General features: G+C 39.8%; 1 protein-coding gene across 1 annotated transcript in view; it reads right to left on the bottom strand.

Moving 5' to 3' along the window:
- Nucleotides 1–16,752, bottom strand: part of SMAD1 (SMAD family member 1) — a 195,697-nt gene that overhangs the window by 51,870 nt on the left and 127,075 nt on the right. Inside the window, exon 4 of the mRNA XM_053703706.1 lies at nt 1,120–1,341. Coding sequence (XP_053559681.1) covers nt 1,120–1,341 — 222 coding nt within the window. The remainder of the gene's footprint in view (nt 1–1,119; nt 1,342–16,752) is intronic.

Here is a 16,752-nt window from a genome sequence, read left to right as displayed (position 1 = left end):
TTGAATCTATGACCATTTTGTAGCCTTGTGTTCATGCAATCTGAATGCTCACTCAAGATAGCCTCCTTCACTGAGAAGGTCCTTGCAATCTATGCCTCTCTGTATAGCCTTGTTTCTATGCAATCTGATACTCCCCTACAACAAGTCATTAGAAAGGGAACATTTAAAAAACAGGACTTACCCAGCTTCTTGCATCCTGGAGTCCTGTAACACAAAGGAAAATCAGTGTAACACGGTTTGCCAAAGAAAAGGAGGAAGCAGCATTACACTGGAGGCAGCATGGGAACTTCCCAGCGACATCCAGAAGCCAACATATACCAATACTCTACTAAAAGGATTACATGGTCTTTATCACCTCCCCTGCCCTATTGCAGGAAACAATCCATTGAGGACAATAAAAATAAATTATATTAATAAAAAAAAAAAAAAATGAATCTTCAGCAGAGCATATGTCTACCTCCATAAAACGAAGCAAAGATTTACTGGGAGGCATATTTAATGCTCTGTTTGGGGTGTGTCTGCCTCCTCCTGGCTGCCAAGTGAAGTACTTCCCATAGGTTATGAATGGATTTTGTGAACTCACTGCTACTGAATATGAAAAAAAAATAAAAAAAAAAAAAAATATATATATATATATATATATATATATATTACACACACACAAATATATATATATATTACACACACACAAATATATATATATATACACACACACACATATGTGTATATGTGTGTGTATATATGTGTGTGTGTATATATGTGTATATATATATATATATATATATATATATATATATATATATATATATATATATATATATATATATATATATATATATATATATATATATACACATACATATACATATACATATATATACATACACACAGTCATATAAAAAAACATTTTTCTAAGCTTTTTTATTTATTCTATTTATTTTTATTCTAAGCTTTTGATCATTTTTAAAAAGATAAGTACTGATGAAGTTTAGATTTACAAAATAGTACTTGCTCAGATTCATATACATTGGCTAATACATCTTAAGCAATTAACTGGAATGAAACCAGCTCTGACAAGTTCATTGTGTTGAAATAAGCAAATTTAAACTAAAAATGTACCTTTTCCAATATGCCGCCTGGTGTTCTCAATAGTGGAATTGCGGTTCACATTGGACAAGAGCCCAAGGCAAAATCTGTTCCTGTTGTTTGAAGGATCAGTGAAACCATCCACCAACACACTTGTTGAGGAGGCATGAAAAGCTTCTCCTACACGATTGTTGAGCTCATAGTAGACAATAGAACACCAGTGCTTTGGCTCCTCATAGGCTACAGCCTGAACATCTGCAAGAAAGATATGGTTATAATCAAAGACTATGGGAATTACCAAGAGTATGTATGTATGTATGTATGTATGTATGTATGTATGTATGTATGTATGTATGTATGTATGTATGTATAGGTAGCCCTCAGTTTACGCCGGAATTAAGTTTTTAAAGCTTTGAAATGAAGGCTTTACATGCTAAACAGCATTATAAGCCTAATAAAACAATCACACAACACAAACTTCACTTGCATTTTTCTGCAAACAGTTCTTTCTATGCATTCCAATCTGGACTGATTTATAGACAGGAAAATCTTGTTCTTTTGAAATCTGCTCGAAAGCTCAGGTCTGGTTAAACTGATTAATTTCAGCTTGCTTATCTTTGCTGCAACACAAGCAGACAGCGCCACCTACTGGCTATTTTAATCAATGCACTGCTGCTCAATGCTTTTCAATAGCAGTCACATGACTGAAAAAAAGGTTGTTATTCTGAAACTGTGTAAATTGAATATATATATATATATATATATATATATATATATATATATATATATATATATATATATATATATATATATATATATATATATATATATATATATATATATATATATATATATATATATATATATATATATATATATATAATAAACCACTCACAAACCTTTATCTGGCACCAGTATAGCAAAGCATCAAAGCCTGGAGACAGACAAATTATCCATTCCCCAGCTAGGTTTTCTATCCTGGAGCACTCATTTTCATCATAATTAAAAAGTTCCTTCATTGTAAGAAAGGGTTACTTAACTTTCACACATCAAGATATCAGTAACTATCAAGGCTACGGCTTTCTCAAGCTTTGAAAGAAACCCTGCCAGCTGGCAATATTTCTAGGATGAATCATCCCTCTCTCACAGATTTTTCACAGAACTTCCTTACGTTTGCTATAAGTCATGCAGAGCAGGTGCGATTTGTCTGTTCCCAGCAACGGCCAACAATGGAAATCACCCAACTTTACCGACAGGATGCAGCTTGTTAAATTAAATCTCTAAGGAATAATAAATCTCCAACAAAATAAGACTAAATGCAAGACCTATAACATAAGGGAATTGTAGCAGAAAATACTTGGACTAAGGTTATCAAATTCAAGATCTTACCAGTTTTGTGTGTCTGTGTGTACACCAGTAGAGCTGTATGAGTTTTACATTATAACTAGTAGGCAAACTGTCCACATACTAGTAGTTGAACATGTGTGTACTTACTCCAAACTAATAGTGTTAAGGGGATAGTTAAACATTTAATTTGCATGGGTGCATTTCACAATGTTGGGGGGGGGGGGGGAAATAAAAAAAAATATATAATTAATATATTATATATTACTTACATTTTCAAAAATAATCTAGGTTCAGTGGCATGCACACAACATATGCTGTGAGGACCACGCTCCAGTATTCAAACTATTCAGTGATCAGAGAGATGACAGTGGGGCATTTTATTCCTCTAAAGTATTAAGTGTGTCATACAAGCCAAATGACATTATATAAACAAACAGGCACCCACATAAAACATACTTCTGCTTCCTGTCAGGTTCAGGTCACAAGCAACAACTTAGAAGTCTTATTACCAAACAAGTATCTCGGGGCAGGTCTTCACCCAATACCACGAGTATTGCCAATACACAAGTACGAAAACACTTTTTTTAAAATAAAAAGTTGTGAAATGTGAACAAATTAGTTAAGAAAAAAAATGTTTCCATGACTGCAGAACTGAAGACTTCTATACGAACATGGTAATTGTTTTCAGATACTAGAAGAAAGTCAAAAACAGAATTACAATTAATCTACCATAGCAAAACTTAAAGGACTACTCAATGCAGTAGAATTGCAGAACAAGTGCATAATAAGACAAAATGATTTAACACCTACTGTGAATTTTAAATAAGCAGTGATAAATGTACTCTCTCATTTTCCAACCCCCTGTATGATGTTACAGACATCAGCCAATCACAGACTAGTATACGTATACCATGTGAACTTGTGCACATGCTTAATAGGATCTTGTTCCCAAGAAAGTGTGAATATAAAGAGACTGTGCAAAATTTGATAATAGGAGTAAATTGGAATGGGTCTTAAATCTGCACATTCTATCCGAATCATAAAGGTTTTAGACTTGAGTGTCCATTTAAAGAGGAGAGATCTTAAGAGAACCGTTGACATTTCTTCAATGTGATATGCAATATAATCACATATCAAATGGAAAAGTCAATGCAGATCCTCTACACACCCTAGAGAAAATATACATATATTATATATGGAAAATTAATGGGTTCTGGCCATAATTTGTTTGCAAGTTTAAATCGCCTTCTCAGAAACAAGTGGAAGTACTCAGTCTCCCAGAAATCCTACATTCAAAAGCCAGATACTTCATTGAGAAGCTGTAGCCTAAAATGTAGCCACCAATCAGCAAGCGCTACCCTAAACAAAAAATTGGCTGGCTCCTAAGCTTACATTCCTGCTTATCCAAAAAAAAATATAGAAAGAAGAATTGTGTGTGTGAAAGGACCAGTAAACAGTGGATTTGCACGATAAAGAGACAATGCAATAGCATTTAATCTGAACTTCTAGTGCGTAGCGGATTTTTTTCTTACAAATCTCAGTTATCGTTATCCACTCCTCCTATATCATGTGACAGCCATCAGCCAATCACAGATGCATATTATGTGAATTCTTTCTTGCTCATGATCAGTAGGAGCTGGCGATTCAAAAAAAAGTGTAAATATAAAAAGAATGCACATTTTGTTAATGGAAGTAAATTAGAAAATTTAAAAATTGCATGCTCTAAATGAATAAAGAAAATTTTATTTCGACTTGAAAAATTTGTTGAAAGTCTAGGAGCCAGACTATACGTCCACTAGTCCAGGATGATTTAGAAATTTGACTTTACTATCTTTAACATTGAGTGGACTACACACAGTTTTAAATAATTTTCTACCATTTTGATTACAGAATTGTACTGTTTGAGGATAGAATGTATACAAAGTATTAAAAACATTATGCTTACCCAATGATAAATTTAATTTTTCATATTGGCGAGTCCACAATCCATTACTCTTCCCTACCACAAAGAGGCAAAGATTCACAACCCCCAAAAGCTCTAATAAACTCCTCCCACCTCACAGTCTTGTTTTTGTCTCCGCTAGAGGAAGGTGAAGAAGTGCATATGAGTTCAGTGAGAGGGGCTTTCAGTTTATGTTGAAGCCCGGTTTCCCCTCAGAGTACAGTGTTTTTCAGAGGGATGTAATTGGGGTATGGTTAGTGGCTTTCTTTTTCACCTTAAGGGAAATTTTGCCACAAACCTTCCCTAGTGGTTGCAGGGACTCATCTTTTGTTTCTACAATATACTTCTATTCCATAACCTCTGATATGTTTCAGTACTGGTTTGGCAAGTAGATGTGTTTGTTGGTAAATATATTTATATGACTCTGTAGTCTAGTTTGGGTGTGTGTAATATACAGACACACACTTAACAGTATAGTTTTTGTGTGTGCATTCTCTACTCTGCTGAGCACTATCAAGGCTTTGGGTGTGGAGTCTACTTGTCTTCTACTTTATTTTTGTTTCAGCTTAGCACGCCTTAAACCTGTAACTTTTATTAAGCCTCTTTAGGAGGGGGTACGTTTTCAATTTCTCAAGAGATTTTTTTTAAGGGGATATAATTGTTTATGCTATTGTATATCAATGTTGTATTGGAGCCTTCTGATTCGGTCCCTAAATCTACCTTTGAAGTAATGTGTTCATGGGACCTAGCTTCTATGTTACATGTGTATATTGTAAAAAACAAAAACAATTAAAATCTGAGGCATTTCCTCCAGCTTATTTATGTGACTGTGTTTAAAATATATTTACGCATTGAGACCAACCCAATGCTGCTTCTATGGTTATTACTGCTCCTTCTGTTTGTTTCTTACAGTGGATCTCATCAAATCTACTGTTACTGAAATGATGGCCGCTCTCCCGGCTTCAAGTAAGTGTAAAAGGTCAGTTCAGAATTTACCTTCTACTAGTACTATTCCTTCTGAAGCTAGGATTTCTGTTCATAATCCTGTTAAGTCTTCAAAAAGGAGAAGTATACTCAGATGATGGGGAATCTTCTGATGTTTAACCGGATTCATCCTTTTTTGTTAAAAGCTGAAGAGATTAGTTCTTTTAAAAACATAATTTATGCTTACCTGATAAATTTATTTCTCTTGTAGTGTAGTCAGTCCACGGGTCATCCATTACTTATGGAATATATCTCTTCCTAACAGGAAGCTGCAAGAGGATCACCCAGCAGAGCTTGCTACATAGCTCCTCCCCTCACATGTCATATTCAGTCATTCGACCAAAGCAGACGAGAAAGGAGAAACCATAGGGTGCAGTGGTGACTGGAGTTTAATTAAAATTTAGGTCTGCCTTAAAGACAGGGCGGGCCGTGGACTGACTACACTACAAGAGAAATAAATGTATCAGGTAAGCATAAATTATGTTTTCTCTTGTTAAGTGTAGTCAGTCCACGGGTCATCCATTACTTATGGAATACCAATACCAAAGCTAAAGTACACGGATGAAGGGAGGGACAAGGCAGGAACATTAAACAGAAGGAACCACTGCCTGAAGTACCTTTCTCCCAAAAATAGCCTCCAAAGAAGCAAAAGTGTAAAATTTGTAAAATTTTGAAAAGGTGTGAAGCGAAGACCAAGTCGCAGCCTTGCAAATCTGTTCAACAGAGGCCTCATTTTTAAAGGCCCAGGTGGAAGCCACAGCTCTAGTAGAATGAGCTGTAATCCTTTCAGGAGGCTGCTGTCCAGCAGTCTCATAGGCTAAACGTATTATGCTACAAAGCCAAAAAGAGAGAGAGGTAGCCGAAGCCTTTTGACCTCTTCTCTGTCCAGAGTAAACGACAAACAGGGAAGAAGTTTGACGAAAATCTTTAGTTGCCTGCAAATAGAACTTCAGGGCACGGACTACGTCCAAATTATGCAAAAGTCGTTCCTTCTTTGAAGAAGGGTTAGGACACAGTGATGGAACAACAATCTCTTGATTGATATTCCTGTTAGTAACTACCTTAGGTAAGAACCCAGGTTTAGTACGCAGAACTACCTTGTCTGAATGAAAAATCAGATAAGGAGAATCACAATGTAAGGCAGATAACTCAGACTCTTCGAGCCGAGGAAATAGCCATCAAAAACAAAACCTTCCAGGATAACAGCTTGATTTCAATGGAATGAAGGGGTTCAAATGGAACGCCTTGAAGAACATTAAGAACTAAGTTTAAGCTCCACGGCAGAGCAACAGTCTTAAACACAGGCTTAATCCTAGTTAAAGCCCGACAAAAAACCTGAACGTCTGGAACTTCAGCCAGACGTTTGTGTAGAAGAATAGACAGAGCAGAAATCTGTCCCTTTAACGAACTAGCAGATAAGCCCTTTTCTAAACCCTCTTGTAGAAAGGACAATATCCTAGGAATCCTAACCTTACTCCATGAGTAACTCTTGGATTCGCACCAATATAAATATTTGCGCCATATCTTATGGTAAATTTTTCTGGTAACAGGCTTCCTAGCCTGTATTAAAGGTATCAATAACCGACTCCGAGAAGCCACGCTTTGATAGAATCAAGCGTTCAATCTCCATGCAGTCAGCCTCAGAGAAATTAGATTTGGATGTTTGAAAGGACCCTGAATTAGAAGGTCCTGTCTCAGAGGTAGAGACCACGGTGGACAGGACGACATGTCCACTAGGTCTGCATACCAGGTCCTGCGTGGCCACGCAGGCGCTATCAGAATCACCGAAGCTCTCTCCTGTTTGATCTTGGCAATCAAACGAGGAAGCATCGGGAATGGTGGAAACACATAAGCCATGTTGAAGACCCAAGGGGCTGTCAGAGCATCTATCAGCACCGCTCCCGGGTCCCTGGACCTGGATCCGTAACAAGGAAGCTTGGCGTTCTGGCGAGACGCCATGAGATCCAGATCTGGTTTGCCCCAACGAAGAATCAGTTGAGCAAAGACCTCCGGATGAAGTTCCCACTCCCCCGGATGAAAAGTCTGGCGACTTAGAAAATCCGCCTCCCAGTTCTCTACGCCTGGGATGTAAATCGCTGACAGGTGGCAAGAGTGAGACTCTGCCCAGCGAATTATCTTTGAGACTTCCAACATCGCTAGGGAACTTCTGGTTCCCCCTTGATGGTTGATGTAAGCCACAGTCGTGATGTTGTCCGACTGAAATCTGATGAACCTAAGAGTTGCTAACTGAGGCCAAGCTAGGAGAGCATTGAATATTGCTCTTAATTCCAGAATATTTATTGGGAGGAGTTTCTCCTCCTGAGTCCATAATCCCTGAGCTTTCAGGGAGTTCCAGACTGCGCCCCAGCCTAGAAGGCTGGCGTCTTGTTACAATCGTCCAATCTGGCCTGCGATAGATAATCCCCTTGGACAGATGTGGCCGAGAGAGCCACCATAGAAGAGAATCTCTGGTCTCTTGATCCAGACTTAGTAGGGGGGACAAATCTGAGTAATCCCCGTTCCACTGACTTAGCATGCACAATTGCAGCGGTCTGAGATGCAGGCGCGCAAATGGTACTATGTCCATTGCCGCTACCATTAAGCCGATTACTTCCATGCACTGAGCTACTGACGGGTGTGGAATGGAATGAAGGACACAGCAAGCATTTAGAAGTTTTGATAACCTGGCCTCTGTCAGGTAAATTTTCATCTCTACAGAATCTATAAGAATCCCTAGAAAGGGAACTCTTGTGAGTGGTAATAGAGAACTCTTTTCCACGTTCACCTTCCACCCATGCAACCTCAGAAATGCCAGAACTATCTCTGTATGAGACTTGGCAGTTTGAAAACTTGACGCTTGTATCAGAATGTCGTCTAGGTACGGAGTCACCGCTATGCCTCGCGGTCTTAGTACCGCCAGAAATGAGCCCAGAACTTTTGTAAAGATTCTTGGAGCCGTAGCTAATCCGAAGGGAAGAGCTACAAACTGGTAATGCCTGTCTAGGAAAGCAAATCTTAGGTACCGATAATGATCCTTGTGAATCGGTATGTGAAGGTAGGCATCCTTTAAATCCACTGTGGTCATGTACTGACCCTCTTGGATCATGGGAAGGATGGTTCGAATAGTTTCCATTTTAAATGATGGAACTCTTAGAAATTTGTTTAGGATTTTTAAGTCCAAGATTGGTCTGAAGGTTCCCTCTTTCTTGGGAACCACAAATAGATTTGAATAGAATCCCTGCCCGTGTTCCGTCCGCGGAACTGGGTGGATCACCCCCATTAGTAAGAGGTCTTGTACACAGCGTAGAAACGCCTCTTTCTTTATTTGGTTTGCTGATAACCTTGAAAGATGAAATCTCCCTCGTGGAGGAGAAGTTTTGAAGTCCAGGAGATATCCCTGAGATATGATCTCCAACGCCCAGGGATCCTGGACATCTCTTGCCCAAGCCTGGGCGAAGAGAGAAAGTCTGCCCCCCCACTAGATCCGTTTCCGGATAGGGGGCCCTCTCTTCATGCTGTCTTGGGGGCAGCAGCAGGTTTCTTGGCCTGCTTGCCCTTGTTCCAGGACTGGTTAACTTTCCAGCCCTGCCTGTAACGAGCAACAGCTCCTTCCTGTTTTGGAGCGGAGGAAGTTGATGCTGCTCCAGCCTTGAAGTTACGAAAGGCACGAAAATTAGACTGTTTGGCCTTTGATTTGGCCCTGTCCTGAGGTAGAGCATGGCCCTTACCTCCCGTAATGTCAGCTATAATTTCTTTCAAGCTGGGCCCGAATAAGGTCTGCCCTTTGAAAGGAATATTAAGCAATTTAGATTTAGAAGTCACGTCAGCTGACCAGGATTTAAGCCATAGCGCTCTGCGCGCTTGGATGGCGAATCCGGAGTTCTTAGCCGTAAGTTTGGTTAAATGTACGACGGCATCAGAAACAAATGCGTTAGCTAGCTTAAGTGCTTTAAGCTTGTTCATAATTTCATCCAATGGAGCTGTGCGAATGGCCTCTTCCAGAGACTCAAACCAGAATGCCGCCGCAGCAGTGACAGGCGCAATGCATGCAAGGGGCTGTAAGATAAAACCTTGTTGAACAAACATTTTCTTAAGGTAACCTTCTAATTTTTTATCCATTGGATCTGAAAAGGCACAACTATCCTCCACCGGGATAGTGGTACGCTTAGCTAAAGTAGAAACTGCTCCCTCCACCTTAGGGACCGTCTGCCATAAGTCTCGTGTGGTGGCGTCTATTGGAAACATTTTCCTAAATATGGGAGGAGGGGAAAAGGGCACACCAGGTCTGTCCCACTCCTTGCTAATAATCTCTGTAAGCCTTTTAGGTATAGGAAACACGTCAGTACACACCGGTACCGCATAGTATCTATCCAACCTACATAATTTTTCTGGAATTGCAACCGTGTTACAATCATTCAGAGCCGCTAATACCTCCCTTAGCAATATGCGGAGGTTCTCAAGCTTAAATTTAAAATTAGAAATCTCTGAATCCAGTCTCCCTGGATCAGATCCGTCACCCACAGAATGAAGCTCTCCGTCTTCACGTTCTGCAAACTGTGACGCAGTATCTGACATGGCTCTCACCTCATCCGCGCGCTCTGTCCTTAACCCAGAGCTATCGCGCTTGCCTCTTAATTCTGGCAATTTAGATAATACTTCTGTCATAACAGTAGCCATGTCTTGCAAAGTGATTTGTAAGGGCCTCCCTGATGTACTTGGCGCCACAAAATCACGCACCTCCTGAGCGGGAGGCGAAGGTACTGACACGTGAGGAGAGTTAGTCGGCATAACTTCCCCCTCGTTGTCTGGTGATAATTTCTTTACATGTAAAGATTGACTTTTATTTAAAGTAGCATCGATGCAATTAGTACATAAATTTCTATTGGGCTCCACATTGGCCTTTAAACATAGTGAACAAAGAGATTCATCTGTGTCAGACATGTTTAAACAGACTAGCAATGAGACTAGCAAGCTTGGAAATACTTTTCTAAATAAATTTACAAGCAATATAAAAAAACGCTACTGTGCCTTTAAGAAGCACAAAAAGCTGTCACAGTTGAAATAATGAAACAAAATAGTTATAGCAACCAATTTTTCACAGTAAATGTATTAAGTTAGCAAAGGATTGCATCCACCAGCAAATGGATGATTAACCCCCTAATACACAAAAACGGATTAACAATTTAATAATTAACGTTTTTCTCACAGTCAAAACACACTGTCACAGGTCTCTGACTGATTACCTCCCTCAAAATGAATTTTGAAGACCCCTGAGCTCTCTAGAGACGATCTGGATCATGGAGGATGAAGTAGACAGATTGTGAATGAACTTTTACTGCGCAAAAAAGCGCTAAAATAGGCCCCTCCCACTCATATTACAACAGTGGGGAAGCTCAGAAAACTGTTTCTATGCAGAAAACAAAGATGGCCATGTGGTAAAAATCATGCCCCAATAAGTTTTATCACCAAGTACCTCACAAAAAACGATTAACATGCCAGTAAACGTTTTAAACATACATTTGAAAAGTTATGAAGTGTTATTAATAAGCCTGCTACCAGTCGCTTTTACTGCAGTTAAGGCTCATACATTATTTCAATATTAACAGTATTTTCAGAGTCAATTCCATTCCTTAGAAAAATACATTCAGTGTACACACACACATCAGCCTAATACCAGTCGCTATCACTGCATTTAAGGCTGAACTTACTTTACATTGGTATCAGCAGTATTTTCTCAGTCAATTCCATTCCTCAGAAAAATAATTACTGCACATACCTCATTTGCAGGGGGGCCCTGCATGCTATTCCCCTTCTCTGAAGTTACCTCACTCCTCAGATAACAGCCAGTGGATCTTAGTTACGTCTGCTAAGATCATAGAAAACGCAGACAGATTCTTCTTCTAATGCTGCCTGAGAATAAACAGCACACTCCGGTGCCATTTAAAATAACAAACTTTTGATTGTAGAAATAAACTAAGTTAAAAAACACCACAGACCTCTCACAGCGACCTATCTAGTTAGGCTGCAAGAGAATGACTGAATATGACATGTGAGGGGAGGAGCTATGTAGCAAGCTCTGCTGGGTGATCCTCTTGCAGCTTCCTGTTAGGAAGAGATATATTCCATAAGTAATGGATGACCCGTGGACTGACTACACTTAAGAGAAAAGAGGTTTTGCTTTCTCTAAGGGTTCTGAGGAAAAGCCTTTTAAACCGTTTGGATCTAGGTCTATAAAACTTTTTTTTTTGCAAAAACCCCTGAGGTTTTTCCTATTCCAGATGTGGTTTCTGAAATTGTGAAGGGAATGGCCTAAAACAGGCAATTTAATTCTTCTGCAAGGATTTAAAAAGTTAAATCCCTTACATGCCTCCAATATTGAACTGTGGGAGACTGTCTCTAAAGTAGATGGGGCCATTTCCACTGGCTAAACAAACTACTATCCCATTTGGAAAACATTATTTCTTTTAAAAGGACCCTTTAGATAGGAAGCCTTTAAAGGACCAGTCAACACATTAGATTTGCATAATCAACAAATGCAAGATAACAAGACAATGCAATAGCACTTAGTCTGAACTTCAAATGAGTAGTAGATTTTTTTATAACAACGTTCAAAGTTATGTATATTTCCACTCCCCTTGTACCATGTGATAGCAATCAGCCAATCACAAATGCATATATGTATAGTCTGAATTCTTGCACATGCTCAGTAAGATCTGGTGACTCAAAAAGTGTAAATATAATAGACTGTGCACATTTTTTTTAATGGAAGTAAATTGGAAAGTTGTTTAAAATTACATACTGTATCTGAATCATGAAAATTGAATTTAACCTGAGTGTCCCTTTAATTCTTTCACAAAAGGGCATTTCTGCAACCAGGTTATTTGTTTAGACCAGTTATCTCTATTGCTGATGTAACTGCTGCTGCTTCTTCTTACTGGTTAACTAGTCTTTCAGTGCAGTCCCCCCACAAATATTTTTTATTGAAATTTATTCCATTAAAAAAGCATAGGGTATATCACAGAAAGACATTGATTCCACTACTGTTATACAATCACTAAACAGTTTGTATGCAATTGTGTAAATGACTCAAATAGGAGTTTGTGAACACAGTTGGGACAAATTAAAATACAAGATGGTGGTACCAGTAATTCTAAGTTAAATTGGAGCATTCTACCGCGAGAGGGGTGTGAAGAGTTGATATTAGGGTTTGTAACATAAAGGTCTCAGCTCATCATAAGAGAGGGGGGGGTCTCATGTGTAAGTCTGTCATTAGGTAAAGGGATGGTTATGTAGTGGTGTGCGTTGTTCAAGGGGTAAAACAGTGTTATCAAACAAGGATTCCCAGTAAAAAAATAATGTCTGCAAACAAAGAAATCCTATTTGTTCTGTAGTAACCGTATTGTTCTATGGGTAGTATTTCATTCATTTCCGAATCCAAAGTGTCTGGGAAGGGGAGTTGTGGGGACTTCCAATGTGATGCTATCAGTAGCCTAGCACAATTTAATCCTAATTTCAGTAAAGTGTTGCGAATTTTACATCTTCCAGGGGGACGTTTGTTCAGTAATGCTATTTCAGGCGTTAGGGTAAAGTCTGTACCTAATAGTTTTTTAAAAGTGTGCGAGATTTTGTCCCAAAAAAGGGGCGACTCTAGGGCATTCCCACCACATGTGCAACATGGTGCCTTTCATTTTACAGCCTCTCCAGCATACTGGAGAGGAAGATGGGTAAATTTTGTTTAATCTGACTGGGGTCAGATACTATCGGAGGAGTATTTTAAAGTTTAGTTTGAGTATATGTGTTGATGTGGAGGATCTGTGGGTGGTATTATAAAATGTGTCTCCATTCTTGAACATCTAATGTGTTGTGGAGTTCTTTGTGCCATTGTGTTACATGTGTAGGAATAGATAGATGTTGCAGAGTCGAGGATAGGAAGGAGAGGGAACCTTTAGGTGTAGTAGGCTTGACACAGAATTGTTCATACGGCGTTAGTGACCTTGTTAGGTCGGGTTTAAGATTCGTGTTCTGCAGAAAGTGATGAATCAGAGTACTTGAGCCACAAAGTAAATGCTCCATTTAAAATAACTTGGAGGCTGTCTTGTGGCTTCAATTTCCCTTGGGCTAGAAAGGAGAAGAAAGGAACAGATTCGGGGGTTTCTAGAATTTCGCCTATCCTTCCCATGGGTGCATACCCCCCTATAAATTGCATATTGGGGGAGATAGTCATTGGGGAAATTTTTGTGGAGATCCCGGTTGTCAGTGTTATGTGGTCCCATGTATTAAAAATGTGTCTATAAAAAGGTGATTTGTTACATTGTGAAGGCCTTGACATTTTGGAGTCCAACAAAGGGAACCAGGGGTAGGGGATTTAAAAATCTGGGAGTCCAATGAAACCCAAGTTTTCGCATGCCAATCGTGTATGCGTTGGAGCACTATTGACCTATAGTATGCCTCTATCTCGGGGACTCCTAGTCCTCCCTCTCTTGTTGATCTATACATGGTGGCTATATTGATTCGAGGGCATATACGTCCCAAAATAAAATAATTTAGACATCGTTGGAGCTGTTAGATGTATATCTTGGGGAGGGTTATTGGGATGGTTTGGAGGATGTACAACATTCTTGGTAGTACTGTAATTTTAGTTGCCTGTATCTTGCCCCACCATGAAGTGGTTTTTCTTGCCACGTGAGGGTCTGTTGAGTCGAGTGTAAGAGGCTTATAGTTTACGTCAAACAATTGTGTTATTCGAGGGGACAATAATACTACTAAGTATTTAAGATGGGATGTCAAGTTTGTACGGGCAAGCCGTTTTAAGGGAAGTAAATTCCTTCAGTGATAGAGAGATATTCAGGATCTGACTTCTGTTGGTTAATTAAAAAGTTTGAGAGTTTCTCGAATTCTGTTATCAGGGCTGGTAGGGAGGACACTGGGGAGGTTAATGTGATGAGGACATTGACTGCAAACATAACTTTGTACTCATTTGGGCCCACTTGAATCCCTTTAATAGTGGAGTTGTGTCTAATATGCATGGCTAAGGCTTCCATAGTTAAAATGAATAAGATGGGAGAAAGGGGACACTCCTGTATGGTGCCATTTGAAAGCTATAGGATAGCACACCGTTGACTGACTCTAGCTGATGGATTAGTGTATAGATGGAAAAATTCTCTTAATCATTGTTTCACCAAAACGGTAAAGTGTTTTTTGAGAAATGCCCAATTAAGTCGATCAAAGGCCTTCTCTGCATCAGTGGTGACCAGGACAGAAGGGACCTTGTGCGTGGTTGCATAAGCCATCAGAAGTAGAACTCTGATGGTGTTATCCCTGGCCTTTCTGAGTGGGACAAAACCTGCTTGATCTGTGTGGATAAGGGAGGCCAAAACAGAGTTGATTCTCTTAGCTAAAACTTTTGCGTAAATCTTAATGTCGCTATTTAGTAGCAAGATCGGGCGGTAGCTACCCATTTCCATCGGAGGTTTCCCCCGATTTATGGATAACTGAAATGTGGGCCTCTAGGAATTGTGTGGAGAATTGCCTGTCTTTGTCTAGATGGTTAAAAAAAAAGGGACGCTAGGTGAGGGATCAAAATCTGTTTGAATTGTTTATAAAACAGAATTTATGTTTACCTGATAAATTTCTTTCTCCAACGGTGTGTCCGGTCCACGGCGTCATCCTTACTTGTGGGATATTCTCTTCCCCAACAGGAAATGGCAAAGAGCCCAGCAAAGCTGGTCACATGATCCCTCCTAGGCTCCGCCTACCCCAGTCATTCGACCGACGTTAAGGAGGAATAATAGCATAGGAGAAACCATATGGTACCGTGGTGACTGTAGTTAAAGAAAATAAATTATCAGACCTGATTAAAAAACCAGGGCGGGCCGTGGACCGGACACACCGTTGGAGAAAGAAATTTATCAGGTAAACATAAATTCTGTTTTCTCCAACATAGGTGTGTCCGGTCCACGGCGTCATCCTTACTTGTGGGAACCAATACCAAAGCTTTAGGAAACGGATGAAGGGAGGGAGCAAATCAGGTCACCTAAATGGAAGGCACCACGGCTTGCAAAACCTTTCTCCCAAAAATAGCCTCAGAAGAAGCAAAAGTATCAAACTTGTAAAATTTGGTAAAAGTGTGCAGTGAAGACCAAGTCGCTGCCCTACATATCTGATCAACAGAAGCCTCGTTCTTGAAGGCCCATGTGGAAGCCACAGCCCTAGTGGAATGAGCTGTGATTCTTTCGGGAGGCTGCCGTCCGGCAGTCTCGTAAGCCAATCTGATGATGCTTTTAATCCAAAAAGAGAGAGAGGTAGAAGTTGCTTTTTGACCTCTCCTTTTACCTGAATAAACAACAAACAAGGAAGATGTTTGTCTAAAATCCTTTGTAGCATCTAAATAGAATTTTAGAGCGCGAACAACATCCAAATTGTGCAACAAGCGTTCCTTCTTTGAAACTGGTTTCGGACACAGAGAAGGTACGATAATCTCCTGGTTAATGTTTTTGTTAGAAACAACTTTTGGAAGAAAACCAGGTTTAGTACGTAAAACCACCTTATCTGCATGGAACACCAGATAAGGAGGAGAACACTGCAGAGCAGATAATTCTGAAACTCTTCTAGCAGAAGAAATTGCAACTAAAAACAAAACTTTCCAAGATAATAACTTAATATCAACGGAATGTAAGGGTTCAAACGGAGCCCCCTGAAGAACTGAAAGAACTAAATTGAGACTCCAAGGAGGAGTCAAAGGCTTGTAAACAGGCTTGATTCTAACCAGAGCCTGAACAAAGGCTTGAACATCTGGCACAGCTGCCAGTTTTTTGTGAAGTAACACCGACAAGGCAGAAATCTGTCCCTTCAGGGAACTTGCCGATAATCCTTTTTCCAATCCTTCTTGAAGGAAGGATAGAATCCTAGGAATCTTAACCTTGTCCCAAGGGAATCCTTTAGATTCACACCAACAGATATATTTTTTCCAAATTTTGTGGTAAATCTTTCTAGTTACAGGCTTTCTGGCCTGAACAAGAGTATCGATAACAGAATCTGAGAAACCTCGTTTCGATAAAATCAAGCGTTCAATCTCCAAGCAGTCAGCTGGAGTGAAACCAGATTCGGATGTTCGAACGGACCCTGAACAAGAAGGTCTCGTCTCAAAGGTAGCTTCCAAGGTGGAGCCGATGACATATTCACCAGATCTGCATACCAAGTCCTGCGTGGCCACGCAGGAGCTATCAAGATCACCGACGCCCTCTCCTGATTGATCCTGGCTACCAGCCTGGGGATGAGAGGAAACGGCGGGAACACATAAGCTAGTTTGAAGGTCCAAGGTGCTACTAGTGCATCCACTAGAGCCGCCTTGGGATCCCTGGATCTGGACCCGTAGCAAGGAACTTTGAAGTTCT

This window comes from Bombina bombina, chromosome 2, assembly GCF_027579735.1.
Source record: "Bombina bombina isolate aBomBom1 chromosome 2, aBomBom1.pri, whole genome shotgun sequence".
NCBI lineage: Eukaryota > Metazoa > Chordata > Amphibia > Anura > Bombinatoridae > Bombina > Bombina bombina.
The sequence above is the reverse complement of the archived record's forward strand: the minus strand, read 5'-3'. Positions and strand labels throughout refer to the sequence as shown.